The sequence below is a fragment of the Gekko japonicus genome, unplaced genomic scaffold (assembly GCF_001447785.1).
Source record: "Gekko japonicus isolate JY-2015 unplaced genomic scaffold, Gekko_japonicus_V1.1 scaffold66, whole genome shotgun sequence".
In the NCBI taxonomy this organism is placed as follows: domain Eukaryota; kingdom Metazoa; phylum Chordata; class Lepidosauria; order Squamata; family Gekkonidae; genus Gekko; species Gekko japonicus.
In genome coordinates, this window is record NW_015163605.1 from 1,116,229 (window position 1) to 1,135,144 (window position 18,916).

General features: G+C 44.6%; 1 protein-coding gene across 1 annotated transcript in view; it reads left to right on the plus strand.

Annotated features, from left to right (window-relative positions):
- Positions 1-18,916, plus strand: part of SLC25A12 (solute carrier family 25 (aspartate/glutamate carrier), member 12) — a 100,107-nt gene that overhangs the window by 17,554 nt on the left and 63,637 nt on the right. The window contains exon 3 of the mRNA XM_015407260.1: positions 13,184-13,326. Within this exon, the coding sequence (XP_015262746.1) occupies positions 13,184-13,326 (143 nt within the window). The remainder of the gene's footprint in view (positions 1-13,183; positions 13,327-18,916) is intronic.

The following is an 18,916-nucleotide window of genomic DNA, read 5'->3' on the forward strand; positions in this document are numbered from 1 at the left end:
GTAGCATAGTAATTTTCTTCTCATTCGCCTGAGCCATTTTCCACGTACAATTTAATGTCTCTGCCATGGACTCCACGGCATCTGCTAATTTAGATATTTTTTCATCTACAATCTTAGTAACAGCCTTGGTAATGCTTTGTTTGGCTGTTTCAACGGCCTTCCTAACTTCTAGTTGAAAGTCCTTCGGCCTCATTACCTCCCTTTCTACTTCAGAGTCAGACGAGGCCATGATAATTCTCCCCCACTCCACTCCTTAATTATCTGCTTGTCTTACTGCCAAATTCCAGACGCTCTTTTTCCTCTCTCTCTTACCACAGTCAAGATTACAGGTCTTCAGCGTTTGGTTTTTGACAATCTTATCTCCAGAAGAAGGAATTTCTTTATACTATTTTCAGCTTTCCACCGGGAGCTCAGCCGCGACGCGTCTTTCCTCTCAGCCAAGCATGCCACGCCCCCCCAGCGGAAGAAAAAGCATTGAAATCTGTTTTGAGAGACTTACCAGAGCACGGATAAGCGTATGGGTGTATTTCAGAGACTTTAGCAAGTTTTCATAAAAGTAAACAATCCATAACGATGGCGGGGAAGAGGGCAGAGAAAGACAAACTAGCAAAAGTGAAACTAGCCGGGACCATGAGCCCTCGACCGGAAGAGGTCACTGAGTTCTCCAAAATGTTGGCAGATTCCTTGTGCCCTCTGCTGGACCAGATTACTAACATCTAACAACAGCTGACAAATCTAAACCAGAATCTTGCAACTCAGCAGCTCCAACTGATTGAGACTTTGAAATAACGGAGCAAATGGCTGAGAAGGTGAAGGAAATGGATGCCAACACTAAAAAAGTCAAGAAAAAGGTGCAAAAGCTGGGAAAGAAACAAACTTTGGAAGAATCACAACTTTTACAGCTACAAATGGAGAAAACAAATTTGGTCCTACGGTTTCAAGGGGTCCCAGAATTAAAAGGTGAGAATCTAAAGCAACTCCTGAGTGAAGCATTACCCTAGCTACAGATTTGAAAGCGGAGTATCTTGCAAGCGAAATGGATGTGGTCTATAGGTCCTATTCCATGTACATCAAAAAGAATAATCTGCCTGGGGAAATAGTGGCCAGATTCTCAAAGCAACATGTGAGGGATTCTATCCTGAAAGCAACTACAGGAACACCCTTGAAAATCGGGGAGAATACCATCAGGATTCTAAAAGACATTCCATTTGAAATAAGGCAAAAGAGAAAGAAATACAAAGATTTAATCCTTTTTCTACAAACAAACAGCATGGTCTACAGATGGTTAATTCCAGAAGACATCATTTTCAAACTACATGATAAAAAAGAAAAGATTGACTCTGTCTCCAAAGCACATGAGTTCCTGAGAGTGCAGCTGGGAGAGACAGCTGAGGTCGAGAAGGAAGAAAATGACGGCAAATCCAGTGGCGAATTGGACTCGGTGTCTTCCGGCGAGGATTATCTTTCCGATAAGGGGGCGGCTGCCCCCAAGCGTACGTACAGATTGAGGATTAGAAAAGATAAGACAAAATGAAGGCTGAAGGACTCTGAATTGTGCCTTAAAACTTTACTTTGATTATGGGATGCTCTGGGGGTTCTCTTAAACAGTTAAATCATTGGATAAAAGACATAAAATTTAGCATAACCGACTATGTTCAAAGTAATACTATCAATTTAAGATTAACGTTTATACAAGCTATTGTTATGATCTCCTATACTTTGGGTTTTAGTTAGTTGTGGCTTTCTTTCCTTTCTCCCTAGATGTAGTCACCCCTTCCCAATTTTTCGTTGTAGTTTGTAGTCTATTAAAAAAATGTAATAAAAAATTCCCTCTGGGGGGCCTAAAAATAGGACTTGGATGGGAGACCACCACAAAAGTACAGGGCTAGCTGGATCTTGTCAGATATTGGAAGCTATGAAGGGTTAGCCCTGGTTAGCGTTTGGATGGGAGACCACCAATCACTGCTGCTATGTGGAGGCAGGCAATGTCAAACCACCTCTGAATGTCTCTTGCTTTGAAAACCCAGTGGGGGTCACCATAAATCAGTTGTGACTTGATGGCACTTTACACACACATGCATAGTTCCAGTCTCTGCCATCTCCAGTTCAAAATGAAGCTTTGTACGGACTACTTGGCCCAAAGGTTAAAAGTCCTTGTTTGAAGCTGTGTATGACCATTCATTGAGATTTCCGTACTTAGGAGGCCTAACATACAGAATACAGGGGGAAATGAGGTAATGCAGATGGGATATTGATGGGCAAGGCTGCCCTACAACCAAGCCCCCTGCTAGTATTCTTTTAGCTACCGCAAGCAGAATAAATGGAAGGAACTTGGTTTTGCAAGATGCAGGCTTGGAGATTTACTGCCTCTTTTATATCTGTAACTACTTACTGGCTGTTGGAATCCAGTATGTTGGGATGACTGTTGGGTTGCCTGCCACAGATTCTGAAAAGGAATGAATCATTCTACAGGCGTGGATGCTGTTTCCAAAAGTATGCATTAATTTAACATTTAAATTAGCTGTTTAGTCAACATGCTGCAAGTTACTTAGAGGCAGCAGTCCCATCCGTATTTAAACCTATAGTATTGCATACACATGCAGACCTGAACAATCCTATGTCTGTTACTGTGTTGAAGTATTGATGTTTTTAAAAATGGAGCTGATCAATTTAAGACAAAAGTGTACCCAGTGGAGCACTATCTGTCATAATGCATTAAATCCAAACATGGAAGCGAATTGTGCTTTATAAATGGAAATATGAGTGTACTGTGGGAGCTGGTTTAGCAGCTTTCAGGGTTTTGTGTTTCTGTTTTTTAAAGTAGGGCTCTTACGTTTAAGGTTCTTTATATTGAATCAAAGAGGCCGCAGTGGCTCAGAGGCTAAGATGCTGAAGCTGCAGATTGGAAAGTCTGTAGTTCGGCAGTTGGAGACCCTAGTGCCATGTGACGGAGTGAGCTGCCGTCTCTGGCCCCAGCTCCTGCCAACCTAGCAGTTCGAAAGCAAGAAATTGCAAGTAGATAAATAGGTACCACTTGGGTGGGAAGATAACAGCGTTCCGTGCACCTCGGTGCTTAGTCATGCCAGCCACATGACCACAGAGAAGTCTTCAGACAGCACTGGCTCTTCGGCTTGGAAGTGGAGATGAGCACTGCCCCCTAGAGTCGGATTCGACTGGCTTTCGAGCAAGGGAAACCTTTACACTGAATCAGACCATAAGTCTACAGTCAGTAGTGTCTGCTGTGAATGGCAGCCCCTCTCCAGGTACTCAGGAAGAGGACATTGACACTACCTACTACCTGGATCCTTTAACTGGAGATGCCAGGGATTGAACCTGGGGCCTTTTGCATGCCAAGCAGATGCCCTATTGCCCAGCCCTGCATTTTTATTTTCCTGTCTCAGCATCTTTTATGGGAGCTTCTCTAAAAGTGAATTGTTAACACAACAGTATATGCAAAGACCAGTGTTCCCTCTAAGCTAGGTTAGTGTGAGCTAGCTCACAGTTTTTTAGCCTCCAGCTCACACATTTTTGTCTTCGCTCAGGAAGGATGGCTCCAGAGCAAACTAATTTATGCAGCAGCCAAATAGCTGGCTCACAACTTTAATGCCAGTAGCTCACCAAGTAGAATTCTTGCTCACAAGACTCCACAACTTAGAGGCAACATTGGCCAAGACTGAGTTTCAGGTTGCAAGGTTAGATTCTAAGACTTTTCTAAAAGTTGCACAGAAGGGAAAACCCTACTGGGCATGGCATCTCCACTACGGCACTTTGATGGGAAAGGCCACACCTGTTGAAGTTTTGGCTTTTGTGCAGCTCTTTAAAAGCTTAGAGGCTGTGACTAAGTGAGGTAATGTTCATAGTCATGCAGTTGGAATGCAGGTAAACGCAAAGGAGTGCCTGCCTTTGATGGCCGGACAAGCATTAGGGAAGCGAGGATGGAAGCCAAGCCTAGGCAAGAGTCGGCTGTCCAAGCTTCCTGGGTACAGGCTAAATAGAAGTGACTTGCAGTGCTGTTTCGAGGCAAGTTACAGACGCCTAAACCCATTGAAGTTAGTAGGCTTAGAAGGGCGTGACTCTGCTTCAGAGACTATACTGTCGGTTGGATTTAATTACAATATTTATATCTTGCCTTTCCTCATGGCTCACACTAGCATACAAATCAGTTTGAAACATACCAAAAAAAAGAACCCTGAACAACCTCCTTCCCCTCCAAAAGACACCTGCAGTTTATATCTTATTAAAAGCCCTGACAAACAGATCGGCAGCACGCTCTGGAAATTTCTAGAGTAACACCTCCCTTATTGCCTCAAGGAGCCCTTCCCAAGTCCTGACCCGGATAGCCCAGGCAAACACGATCTCATCAAATCTCAGAAACTAAGCAGGGATGACCCTGGCAAGTATTTGAATGGGAGACCTCCAAAGAATGCCAGGGCTGGGAGGCAGAGGTAGGCTATCAAGCCAGTTCTCTGAACATCCTCCATGCCTCAGTAGGAGTCTCCAAAGGTCACCATAACTTCCAGACACACAGAAGCACATATAAATGCAAAAATACTGTTGTAACTCATGATCAGGCAGCTCTTTCTTCAATCAGTGATTTCAGTTGATTGGAACAGAACACAGAGAACAACCCCAACTTATATACAGTTTGGAACTGGCTAAACCACACCCCTAGAACAATAAGGTCCAATCATAAGTGAGTGCTTAGAACCAATAGGGTTTGTTCCCGCCGAAAGACATAGTCTTCCCTGATTGGTCCATTGCACAATGGCAGCCAATCAGGCTGTTGATTTTAGGATACTGAGAGTCTATGGAGCTTGTGACTGAAGCTCAGGCTCATTCTACAATTCAGGCTATCCATACAATATATAACAAATACAAAAAAAAGAGAAGCCCATCCCCAAAGTGGGAACCTCAGTGGAAGGGCGTGGGCTGTAGTTGATGCCAGGTGGGTTGACTACAGAGACAGAGCAGCCTATAGAAAGCAGCCTGACAGCCAGATGGGAAGAGCTGGTCCTTTATGTGGGTTCTAATAGAATCCCTAATAGTGGGAGATGCTGAAAATCAATACAGAAAAGGAGGGACTGTCAGTGCTTCCTAGGCCTATGCCAATAGAAGTTCTCCCTCTCGTCCCAAAAGGCATAGGGCCAAACGACATCTTATGTTTTCTGACAAGTTGGATCCAGATTCCCCAGTATCAGCTCACTTTCCCCTCAAGTCACACAGCAGCTGTGGGGGAAGCCATTTTTAAAGTCCCCAGAAGCCTGCTTGGTCTTGGTGTGGGGGGAAGAGGAGGGCTTGTATGACTGAATGTTCCTCCGAACCAAAAGAAAAGAACCAGCAATAAATCTTTGTGTAGAATGGTAGCTTGTAGGGGAAAAAAAGATTTTTTGCCTAGTTTTCTCCATGACATTTAGCTTTCTGTATTTAGGGTGTCGTTATGTGGGCCCACACCAGCAGATCTGAAGCCGGGTAGCTGCACATAGGTTTTCTATCTCAGGCCTATGTTTTGCAAACTAGTTCCTTTTTCATTTTCACCTTTGTGTAAGGTATTTATCTTAAAGATGGGTAAACCAGGGCTATTTTTGGCCATGAGCGGAGTTCCGGCTGGCTTCAGCGTTGGCCACGCCCACTACAGCCAAAACCTCTGCGTGCGTGGCTACAGAGTGAAGGCCTGGAGAGCAACCCGCTCCCCAGCAACTCTGAGGTGGGTAGGCCAGGGGGCCCCTGGAAGGATCAGGGAGGCATTTAAATGCCTCCTCATGGCTTCCCCGGCCTGTCTAAGGGCTGGCTTGCCTGGGCTTCCCACAGCCACGGGGCGCCCGGGCAAGCTAAGGGAAGGCATGGGGGTGTGGCCTAATATGCTAATGAGCTGTGCTGTTGGGGTGTGGCCTAATATTAATGAGTTTCTGTTGTTGGGTGTGGCCTATTATGCTAATGAGTTCCTGCTGGGCTTTTTCTACAAAAAAAGCCCTGGCGTAAGACGGATGCCTTCTAAAGTCAGGGAACATAGTAACTTCCAAAGTAGCTTCCTCTGAAGATGCTGTGTTACAAACTGCATTTTTTCTTTGTGTATATACTTACAATCCAGTGTTGTGATCCATGGAAGGAACCTGGAAGTTTACTGTGGCCTTCCTCAGCAGTCCCTTCTGACCCCAGGAAAGAAGATTGTCAAGGCTGTGGACTAATGGCCAGAAAGTTCGAGTGGCTGCAGTGAGGAGGGGAGGGGAGATTGCGCCCTCTTCCTTCTTCTGCAAACACTGTTCCATTGACTGAAGAGAGAGCAGGGGTAATTCCTCCCTTTTCTACTCCTTGCTGCAGGGGCCCCCCCTTTTAAGGTGTTTGATTGTTAGTTCATGTGGGTCCTGCCACCTGGGAATCAACTTTGCTGGGAGTATAAGACCGTGGCAGAAATTCACATCTGGATCCAGCCCCCATCTTAATCTGCCTGGTTTACATGGGTGCCAGTGTTTTGTGGATGTACAGCAAAATTGGGATGTTCAGCATGTGTAACTGACAAATGTGATTTACACCTAGGATACGCATCTCATGGAGTTCAAGTGTAAATATACAAGTCAAGTGTTACAAGATGCATGGGCTAAAATAATTTTAAGTATTTTTGAATTTAAAAACTTATATGTATGATCCCAGTTCTGGAGCAGAGTACAAATTCATGTCATTTTCTTGCCAAGCAGATGGCCTACCATTGAGCCATGACCCTTTCCCCAATGGAGGATGGGATAAAAATGGGCTAAATAAATAGCCATACATGTATGATCCCAGTTCTGGAACAGAGTACAAATTCATGTCATATTAGATTTGGATGTAATTGGTGCACCTACTGAAGTGCCTGTGTGCACCTACTTTAACTGTGTGGAAATTGAACAAATTTAGAATCCAGTGGCACCTTTAAGACCAATGAAGGTTTATTCAGGGTATGAGCTTTCGTGTGCATGCACACTTTAAAAAATACGTTAGAATGGCAGGTAAGGTTCAGACTTATAGCCAGAGAATGGACAGCAAATTAACATGCAACACGATGATGATCAAGATATTCAAAGTGACACTAAATAACAAGGGTATAAGGTCAAATTGATTAGTGCTTGTGAACACATTTTGCTGGACTAATTGTGTGCACCCACTTAAATTGTGTATCAATTGATTAGTGCCGATGAGCATATTTTGTGACTTCTAAGCTGCTGGATTGGTTTATGAAGTTTTCTGTCATTGATCGCGTTATTGGATGTGCAGAGATTGCATTACAAAAGACACAGAGACTTTGTTAGCATTAAAATTGTGTTGAATGGTATTTTAATGATATATAGATATTTCTTAGAGTTATTGAATAATTGATCTTGGCCTTCTCTTCAGCGTTTTGTGGATGAGCAGCAAACAAAGATACTTCTGTGTAGTACCTGCCACTTCAGCTGCATCACTTCTCAGTGGCCTTCCTGAAGAAGTGTAGGACCTGATCAGGGTAGAGATGACTGCTCATCTTAGCCTGGTTCCTATGCCTGGACGTGGATAGGGCCTTTCCCCATTCTGTAATGCTTTTATTTATTTTATTTAATCTTTGTAATGCTTTTATTTATTTTATTTAATCTCAGAGTCGGAAGGGACCACCAGGTCCAACCCCCTGCCAACGCGGGAACTACGACTATAATGTTGTCAGGGATAGGAATTACTTAACAAGACTGTCTCTTATGAAAAATAAGTGATGTACTGCTCAGGTTTGGAGCCAGATAAGCCGTTTTCTGCTGAGCCGCCAGTATGGTGTAGTGGCGAGAGTGTCAGACTAGTATTTGGGAGCTGCAGGATCAGATCTCCACTCTGCTATGGAAGCTTGCTTGGGAGTCACTGTCTCACAACTGTTTTGTGGCGAGTGTGTTGTGGGGGTAAAATGGAAGAGGAGAGAATGATGTACAGTGCTCTGAACTCCAGAAAGAAACGCACATGAAGCAGCAGCCTGATACTGAATCTGGGTCCATCAAGGTCAGTATGGCCTGCTCTGACGGGCATGTGCTCTCCAGGGTCTCAAGTACAGGTCTTTACCATCACCCACCACCTGATCCTTCTAACTGGAGATGCCGGGGTTGACTTTCTTCTTGCCAAGCAGATGACCTACCTTTGAGCCATGGCCCTTTCCCCAATGGAGGATGGGATAAAAATGTGCTAAATAAATAGGTGTGTTAGTAAAATTACATTACAATATAATGCTAGATGTCTAAGGTTAGGTATGCAAAAAGTTACGCATCTAGCCTTGAAGTTCACTAGACTCACACTTTTGTGCTATGGGGCCAGAATTCCATTGATTACTGCCCCCCTTCCCCCAATTAGCTCAGAGGATTATTTATTTATTGGGTTGGGTTGGTCTGGAGTTTGTGTTAAGGGAGATGCAGTGGCATACCTAGGGCATTTGACACCTGGAGCAGGGAGGGCACACAGTGGGGCTTACTTATGAGCAGAGGTCATTTCCTGCAGGAGTGCACAGGAGCGGAGCTCCGGCAGTAAAGAGCCCACCCCCTGCTCCCAGCAGCCCTCAGTCAGAGCAAGAAGCAGCCAGGTAAGTTGCAGAGGGCCCCCCCGGTCCAGAACAGTCCAGTGGCACCTTTAAGACCAAGTTTTATTCAGGTACAAGCTCTCCCTCCTCTGTGAGGACAGATCTGCATGTCCCCCCCCCCATAGCTAGCAATCCAAAACAGTCCAGTGGAGCCTGAGCAGTGGGTGTTGCCTTCTGACACACTTCCGGTGATGCCAGGGGGTGTGGCATATGCAAAGGAGTTATGCTAATGAGCTCCTGCACCTCTTTTTCTACGAAATGACCCCTGCTTATGAGTAAACATGCAAAGGAGTGGGACCGTTAGAAAGGAGGGGGCATCCATTGATGGAGAAAGGGGGAGGAGAGAAAGCTTTGATTGTTATTTTTTTACAAAAGGCACGAAATGTGTTTCAGGTTTGATAAAGGAGACCTATTGAGTACCTGGTGCAGAGAGGCAGCGGGGGTGTCTCTCTAGCCCTGTCCAACCCTCGGAACTTCATCAAAGAAGGGTAGGCTTTGAAAAAAGACTATCAAGGGGAGGGGAAACCAGATCAACCAGTTTGCGTTTTCTAAATGGTGCCGGAAGGTCTTGGTTGGGGAAAAGGAATATTTTTGATGATCCCCTGTCTCCCTTACTCTAGAGTAGGCAACCCCTTATTGCCTGCACCTGGGGCAGACTGCGCCTATCTCCCTGCCCTTGGTATGCCAGTGGGGAGGTGTGTGTTGGAAACACATAAAAGAATTTGTCATCTACCAGTCCGAGAGGCTTGGGACTTGTAGACTATAAATAATAAATCCCCAAATCTTTGACAGCCTGAGACTTGGCAGCACAATAAACAGTGTAATTTATAGTTACTTTCCCGTGTAACATAATTTATTCTGAATGTACAATCCGGATTTTATTGATGCACTGTTTAGATTACTTTTGTTTGGGGTATTAATACCCTGAGTACATTACAGTTTTCTCCGAGCATTCCAGAATTCATACATTATTATCTGCTTGCAAGGAATCTTCAGCTTGTTTGGGTGTAATTATCTTTAAGCTGTCAAAAGAAAATGTAAAAAATTTCTGTGGTCTCGAGCAACATTTATGTATAAATACAATGCACTCTAATAGCAGCAAATACATTTAAGTGGATCGAACAAATTGAACAATGCTGCTTTCCCTTGGGGAGGGGGCCATCACTTTGTGGTACAGCATGTTTTGCATGCAGGGAGTTCCTGGATCGAATCTCTGACATCTCCTGTTAAAAGAATCTCTGGAAGCTCGACTGGGGAAGACAAGACCTCTGTTATGAATTTGCAGAGCGGTTGCCAGTCAGGCTACACATACTGGATTCAATAGTCCCTGATAGCCTAAAGCAGGTTCATATGTGGACGACACCTGCTGTGGTCCTGATTCCGGTCAAGTCAGACTTCGTTGTGTACAACCAAAGTGGCCAGATGGAGGTGGACATCTCCGTCTGCATCGCATACGTCTGTTACGATAAATAGGAGCTGAGTGAATGTGACTATACCTTGCTTGTTAGGACTTCTGTATAAATGACTGAGCGGTCCTTCTGGAAGCAGTTCTGCAAAGCAGTATTTCTGCAGGCTGCGAGAACATCCCTCTCGAAATGTACTTTATATATATACCTGATAGGGACATGTGGCCCCCATCTGTGGATATCTAAATCTGCAGATTGGGGCTACACCAACACTAAACAGATTTTTCTACAAACTTGGGGGATCCCCCAGGTTTGCAGAAAAATCTGAAATGTTAAAAAATACATTGCAGGTTTAAATTCTCCCTGTCATGCCCAAGGTCCACCTCCTAGGGGATGCCACCTTCTGCTGTCTTGACTGTTAGGATGGGGTGCTCCAACAAGCCTCAGAATGAGAAGAGGAAGGGAGTTTGCTTCAGACCTCCTGCTCTCGGCTGGTGACCCTTCTGTGAAACTAGTACTCCAGCCAACTCCTCCCTGGCTTACTCCGTGGAGCCTCCTTTTATACTTCCCCTTCATCTGGTGGACCTTGCCCTACCCTTGTGTCGGGGTGATGGCCCCTGCCTGTCAAACAAAAGGGGGGCTGGCATGCCCAGGCAGAAGTTTTGGACAGCGTAGCAGGAGACCGCGCCACTGAGACAGCTGGCCACCAAATTTGGGTGGTTGTTCCCATCTTGGATGATTACGTATAGCACCGCATTAGAGTAAGGTTTTATTGTGATTTTAAATATTGTATTCTACTATATCTGAGGTTGTTGATCTTTTCCCCAGCAATCTTAATTCGCACTTGTGATTCATCCAGGCCGGCATTTCGATGGGTCGCGAAGAGTCGGACTCGACTGTGCGACTGAACAACAACAAAATTCTACTATATGTTTTATTGTATTTTACACTCAGCTTTGCCGCATGTGAGCCGCCCTGAGCCTTTGGGAGGGCGAGATATAAATCAAACTAATAAATAAACAAATAAATAAACAAACGTGGGAGCGGCCATTGGGCCCTGGCCTCCCTGCCTGCCCCTCTTGCCCTCTCCCATGTGGCGCTCTGCCTTGTGGATTTGCTGCTGTTGCTGCTGTTGCTCCTGCTGTTTTCTTGGCCATCCAGAGGGGGCTGGCTTCTGGCTCCAGATCTTGGGGTTGAGGTGGTGGGGCCAGCTTTGTGCAGGCTCCTGGCACCACTATTGTGGCCATTGGGTCACTCGATGGGCTTGCCTGTTAGTGGCTGCTGGTGCTGTGCCCGGGCTTGCTGACACAGCCCTTCACGTATGCCGTGTTTTGCCTGGCCCTGCCTTTGTCCCAGCATGGACAGCCATATCTTGGCTCCATGGGCCTCCTGCTCCTGGCTTTGGCCCTCTTGCCGATCCCTGCTCCACTGGCAATGGGAGATCAGAGCATCTGGGGCTTATGGTAGGTTTGGGCTCCCTCCCACATTCTCAGGCCATGTCAGGTATGCTACAGCCCTGGACACCCCCCAAATGAAGATTTTTAATTGGTTCAGAACTACTTGATTGAATAGGCAGAAGTGACTAGATCAAATGTTGGATCCACCAGAACTTTTCTGTGGATGGAAGGATTTACTCCCACAGAGTGTGATTTCTCTCCCCTTCCGCTGCAGCCCCAAATGTCCCCTTGCAATGCTGACTCTGGGGGCCAAGGGTACCTTTAAGAACAGCATTTCAGTGGGGTATTTTGGACTACAGAGAGGAGGTCACGCTCGGCAGGTAGAAATCCTTCCATCCTTCCATCTTTGGAAAAGCTTCAAGGGATCCAAGCGCTAGGCTGTCATTCTATGTGCAATTATTGCTCCATATTTTAGTTTAAGCAAGAATAACTTGTGGATAACTGTGCAGCCTTGCAGCCAGTACTGAAAAACATAACCTCTGAAAGGTGATATCCTGAGAGTATGAAGGGCAAATAAAAATTCACATTTTAAACATACAATTAAGACCTTTACTGAAGAGGTGTCAGGCTGTATATGTAAAGTGTGGCATCCTTTTTAAAACATGCCTAAAGAATGCCTAAAGAATGTCAATATGTGTATGACTTTTCCAGCATCTTTTTTTTTCTCCATAGAAAGAGAGTGCAGTGTGATGAGTCTGTAGATATTACTGTGTTAGATCTCTTAATAGTGAATTGTTTTAACGTATCTAAACTGTGCAGAGGTCTATAGGGCAGAATCCATAGGGCTGTGAACTGACCTTCATGTGTGTTAAGCCAGCATTATATTACTACAGCCCTCTGCATCCTCTGAAAGAGCATCCCTGCAGGTTGGGAGGTCCTCTGGACCGAGATTTCACTACCTCTGGAAAGGAAAGCTGGGTTGGGGGTGGCGGAAAGGGCCATCAAGTCACAAGAAAACATATGGCGACCCCTGTGGGGTTTTCAAGGCAAGAGACGTTGTTCAGAAGTGGTTTGCCATCGCCTGCCTTCGCATCATGAATCAATGATAAGCTTTATTGCATTAGCTCACAGCCTTAGCAATTAACACCAAAATACCAACAAGAACATCAGAGTTGTGATGCAACAATCACAATCACAATAACAATAACAATTCTAATACACATTACAATTTTGTAAACAGTCTGATGATGCAACAATCACAATACACATTACAATTTTGTAAACAGTCTGTAAGATCACAACAAAAGCCTGAGTTAAAACCAACATCAATTCAAGCAATTCAGCCAGATAGTCGACAAAATACATCAATTTATCCATCAGCTCCATTAACAGTGGATGGCTTTGGTGTTTCACCCATGCAACAAAATTTGCCGTTTGCACCGTTATCCATTTACTTTTGTCAGCAAGTAATATAGTTAGTCTATCATTATCTGCTCTCCCTAGATATTGTAATAAAATATTTCCAAGATATCTTTCACATTCTAGTGCAAGTCTTGGGCAGCAGAAGACCACATCTGCATCACAACACTGTAATTCCTTTGAGGTCTCCCTGAATACCAGCAAGGGTAGACCCTGCTCAGCTTCCGAGATCAGACGAAATCGGACTAGCCTGGGCTAGCCGGGTCAGGGCAAAGTTGGTATACACAGACATATACCCCTGTATGTGTGCGGAAGTACTTTGGGCATGTACACAAGCCTCTGTGAATCCTAGGGTTGTCATATTAAATCATGCATAATTTATATTTTTTTTGTCTTTGTTCTAGTATGCCAGTGTTGAAAAAGATGGCGAACATTACATGACACCAGGAGATTTTGTGCAGCGATACCTGGGACTGTACACGGACCCTCATTATAATGCTAAAACTGTGCAACTGCTGGCAGGAGTGGCGGATCAGACAAAGGATGGGTGAGGAATTTGCCAGTTTGTGGCCTTTGACTGAGAACAATGACTTTTTTGTATAGCATTGAGATCTTCTGTGGCATAAAACCTCGAAGCTGAAGAGGCTAGTTGCAGTTGGATTTTGAACAGCAGCTTGCCTCTTCAGCTGACACAACTACTGCAGCAAAAAAAAAAAGATGAACCTGAGTGCTCCTGGGGTGTGCAGTCCCCACCCGTGGACCTGAATCTGCTGATTGTTGCCAGCTCTGGGTTGGAAAATTCCTGGAGATTGGGGGTGGAGCCTGGGGTGGATGAGGTCTGGAGAGGGGAGGGACCTCAGCAAGGTATAAAGCCATAGAGCCTGCCCTCCAAAACTGCCATTTTCTCCAGGGGAACTGATCTCTGTAGCCTGGAGATCAGATGTAGTACCTGAAGATCTCCAGCCACTACCTGGAGGCTGGCAACTCTAGAAGATTTTGAACATGTCTGTTTTTATGAGTACATCACTGTGAGACCCGGGAAAATACGAGTGTGTCAAAAGCATTTTGTGGTGTTCTTTAAGGCGCTGGTGAGGGTTTGATTTCGTTGCAGTTATGGGAAGCTGATGTTCCACCAGGCTTTCGGCTGAGGACAACGATGGCACCCTCATACTCCTCTTACCCCTTATGTGTCCCCCCCCCCATGTCTTATAGGTTTCTCCTGGGAGGTCTGCGATCTGCTAAACTAGGGTTTCTGACTGCTAGCCATCTTGGAACTGATAAATTTCACTATGGACTGTTGCTTTCTTTTGTTGGTTTAAAATTTTTTTAACTTGTATATTTATTGTATATCTCTGTTGTAAGCCGCCCTGAGCCCTGCTTGCAAGGGAGGGAGGCCTAGAAATTTAATAAAATAAAATAAAAAAATAAATAATGGATACATTTTCAGTTGTAGTATGTTCACCTGTTTCTTTACTATTACCATGGAGAAATCCTATTCTCCGTGTATGTCAAAGACTCCAGGGTCTCTGGTGCTAGTGGCCAAATGCCCTGTTTGAGAAGTGGAGAAAAGTCATGTGACCTTTGTGGTAAAAGTTCCCTCTAAATCTCATACATCGTGCTGTGGAGGGCCCCTCAAAAATGCAATCTGTTAGACCCTAATCACTCACTATATATGGCAAGCAAACTATTTCCCTAATCAAGATAAGGTCATAATGCCTTGAGCTTTTAAAACATTACTTACAGACCATAAATATTCTTTGCTGTAAAATCGCTTTCTGCAACTAATTTGCGGGATGTCCACTTGCCTCAAACGTAGCCTTTTAACCCACTCTGTTTCCGAGCAGCCCCACATGCCTAGTGTTGTGTCCTCTTTACACAGGCCTCCCGATTTATTTAGCAGGAGAGTGCAGACGTTGTTGGACAATAGCCGAGAAGTTAACATACACTGGGGCAGAGGTTAAAGATCCCATCAGAGAGCAGTGATAAAGAGGTGGTGAAAGGTGACATTTATAATACAAAGCAGTATTTAGAAAGCAAACAGTTTTTGGTGGATGTCTTCATTTATTTGAAATTAAAAGGCCCTTAAATTCTTAAGGGTTATTATATGTGCAGATATAACCTTTGATGTTCTAAATGCTTTTATTTTCCTCGTTGCCCTGTTGTAGTTTTTTTTTTTTAAAAAAAATTGGTGCATTTTCTAAATAAAATTCCAGTTGATGTTACAGAAACAGCAAATTATAGCATTTCTCCCTGGAAACTTGTTTCTATAAAGGTGTGGCTTTTAAAGTGACTCTCCTGGAGAGATTCATAACTATTTCTATGTGTGTGGGGGGCCATCTTCACCCCTATCCTTTGATTTTTGGTTTGAGCTGAGCAAGGAGGATGGTAGGCAATGAGCATATAGGTGGTGATTTATAACTGCCTGTGTTTCATAGAGCTGCTGGTCCCTCTATTTCATCATCACAGTTAAAGCATTGGATGGACCACTGGAATAACTCAAAGGGCCGTGGCTCAGTGGTAGAGTATCTACTTTGCATGCAGAAGGTCCCAGCGTTCAAGCTTCAGGTAGTGGGTGATGTGGAAGACCTCTGCTTGAGACATTAGAAAGTTGCTGCCAGTCAGAGTAGGCAGTATTGACCTTGAGGCACCACATGGTGTGATTCTGTATAAGGCCACTTCATGCATTCGTCTGCTTCCTGCCCATCTGTCCTTGAACCCAGGATGAAACTTGATATTGCTTGTGCAACCGGCCAGTCTTTTTGCTTTAGCTTTTTTTGGACAGTAGAATGAATCAGCCTTCAGGATGGGCAAAAGGAAATACTTCTTTACACAAGGAGTGGTTAAAATTTGATATTCACCTCCAGAGAATGTAGTGATGGCCACAGGCATAGACAGTTTTAAAAGGGGATTGGGCAGGTTCATGGAGGATAGGTCTGTCAATGGCTGTTCATGGAGGATAGGTCTGTCAGTGACTAAAGGGAGCCTTTACATACTGTGGCAGTAAACCTCTGAATACCAGTGTCAGGAAGCAACGTAAGGGGCAGGCCTTGGCCTCTGTGACCTGTTATTGGACCGCCAGAGGAACTGTATGGGACAGAATGCTGGACTAGATGGACTACTGGTCTGATCCAGCAGGGTTCTTCCTATGTTCTGATGAGTAGAAGTTGAGGATTACAGAACTAAGAAGTGAATGTCCCGTTTAAAAAGTACGTGGATGCCTTCTTTCAGACGATGATGAGATATTATTTGGCTGCTTGGGTTACACTCCTAAAGAAGGGAACACATGCATTTGAGTCCCCTATGCTCAGTTTCTTGTAGAATCAAGAAAGGGTGGGGAAGAGAACCCTGCCTTCAGAGCAGCAGTAAGCCACTTATTTTGACAGTTGTGGACCATTTCAAAACAGTGAAACCTCTCTTGCTCTGGGCAGTTACTTCCAATTCAGTGGGGTACTTTGAAACTGTTGGGTATTTCTGTTCTGAGGACAGCCTGAGTCAAGGTTCCCTCTAAACTGGAGTCCTGTAAGCAAAAATTCTACTTTGTGAGCTACTTGCATTAAAGTTGTGAGCGAGCGATTTGGCTCCTGCATAAATTAGTGTGCTCTGGAGCCCTCCTTCCTGAGCTAAGGCAAAAATGTGTGAGCCGGAGGCTAAAAAGCTGTGAGCTATCTCACACTAACTCAGCTTAGAGGGAACACTGCCTGAGATACATATACATACACACATACTCAGCCCTTGACGAGGTGCTGTTAACACCAGCGCCGGCAATGAAGAAATTGGGTGTGATTTTGGATGCCTTGCTATCTGTGGAGGGCCAAGTCACAAGTGTCGCCGGAATGGCATTCTTCCATGTTTACCAGATCAGGCAACTGGCTCCCTATCTCTCTGCCCTTGACCTGGCTACAGTGATTTATGCAATGGTTACCTCCGGGCTGGACTACTGTAACTCGCTCTGCACAGGGCTACTGATCTAGAAACTTCAGCTGTCCAGAATGCAGCAGCGCATATCCTTACAGGAGCACCACTAAGAGCACATATACACCTGGTAGTTCGCCAGCTGCACTGGATTCCAGTTGAATACGGGGTCAAGTTAAAGGTTTTGGTTTTAAACTTTAAAGCCCTGTGCTTTAAACATACCTTCAGGACCGTCTCTCTCAGTATGTCCCCCGAAGAGCATTACGCTCGATAGATCAAGATCTGCTGGTGACCCCCCAGCCCTAAGGCTGTTCGCTTGGCCTCAACCAGAGCCAGAGCCTTCTTGGCTCTGGTGCCGGCCTGGTGGAACAGCCTCCCAATTGAGATCCAGGCCCTGCGGGACTTAATGCAACTCCCACAGGGCCTGCAAGATGGTTGAGGCAGCGGAGATCTATTTATGTAGGCCTCCCCCTGCACTGCTACCAGCTTGTGTTATCTTTCATCTGCCTGTTCCCCCCAGTTCTAGTTGCCATCCATCTGTAAATATATGGGAAACCTGCGCAAGAGCAGACGGAGATGGATTGGTTAAATGGTGCCATCTACTGTGTATCGTCAATATCAATTGATTTTATTGTTACTTGTGTTTTAAGAATTGTTCTTTTATATACTGGCCTATGCTATTCATTGTTCAATGGTAACCCACCCTGAGCCTGCTTGTGGGGGAGGGCAGTCTAGAAGACGGATAAACACACACACACTCACGTGTGTGTGTGTCCTGTCCTTTCTGTCCTTGTCTGCTGTTTCTGAGAAGGATTCTGCTGCTTCTTTCAGAAGTGATTCTTACCAGCAGCCAGAAAAGGCAGCACAGGGACTCAAAAAATAAAGCCACTGATTAGGAGGAGGATGTATAAATTGGCTTATTGTGGATTTTTTTTGCATATAGCTTTGATTATTCCATATGGGCTTTTTTTGGGTTTCTCACAATTTTTTTTTAAAAATCCATGTTCTTTCCAATTATGCTTCTAGTGTGGATTTTTCCCCCCATAGCTTTGATTATTCCATATGGGCTTTCCTTTGGTTTCTCACAATTTTAATTTTTTTAAATCCATGTTCTTTCCAATTATGCTTCTATGTAAAGAAGGAATTGCTGCATTTATTCCTTGTAAATTTGATAAGTTCAGAATTGCTGATTTCCTGGGCCATTAGATTGTAATAATGTGCTGGAAAGTGCTGTGAAATCACAGCTGACTTTATGGCGCCACCTCGGGGTTTTCAAGGCAAGAGACATTTAAGAGTGGTTTGCCATTGCCTGTCTCCACGTCACAATCCTGGTATTCCTTGGAGGTCTCCCGTCCAAATACTGGCCTGGGCTGACCCCGCTTAGATTCTGAGATCCCCTCCACCCATGTCAACTGGGGAAGAAAGACTCTTTACTTATATCTACTTTCTGCCACTCCCATATAGGAATTAAACATGAGGGGATGAAATATACTCTTTACATAGACTGCAGGCTTGGAACAGTCCAAGTAGTTGATTAAACTCCTAGATTTGATTCTGGCATACTGGTATCTTTAAATTTTGCACAGTGTTGTATAGGACACAATACACATACTAGTTTATTTTATTTTTACCCCTCCTCATTCTCCTCTCCTCTATGTTATCTTTGCAGCTGTGAGATATATTAGGCATTTCTTGTGGTACCAGACTGCTGTCAGTTTGATTCTGCAATGATAACTACTACAGCCTAACAAACCAGTGAAAATGGGCTAGTTGTGCTTGGGCAGAGATCTTGTCCAATGATAGCAATTGTGTGACGATCTAATGATTAGAGCTGCATTTTAATTGTGGAACGTATTGTTGAGTGATAACAGAAATGAATGGATATCAAATTAGTAGGATGGATCCTACCTTTATCATCCCACTCCACTGAGCATTATTAAACTATTTATACCATACCTGGCCTTTTGGCTCAAGCTTGAAGCTTTCTTCCAACTTAAGGGGCTCCTCTGTTGAAGGAAGAGACTTTGAAGTTAAAATAAGGCTTTTTAGCCTGGAACAAGGCTATTTGGAGTCCTGCAGGGCATGAATGTTATTCGGCAAAAAGTTCCACTGGGATGGAGCCGGGTCGGAAAATGCCCTGGCTCTGGTCAAGGACAGCTAGATATCTCTCAAACTGGGGCCCACCAGCATTATATGAAACAAGAAGGGGGATTCCCGATACTCGC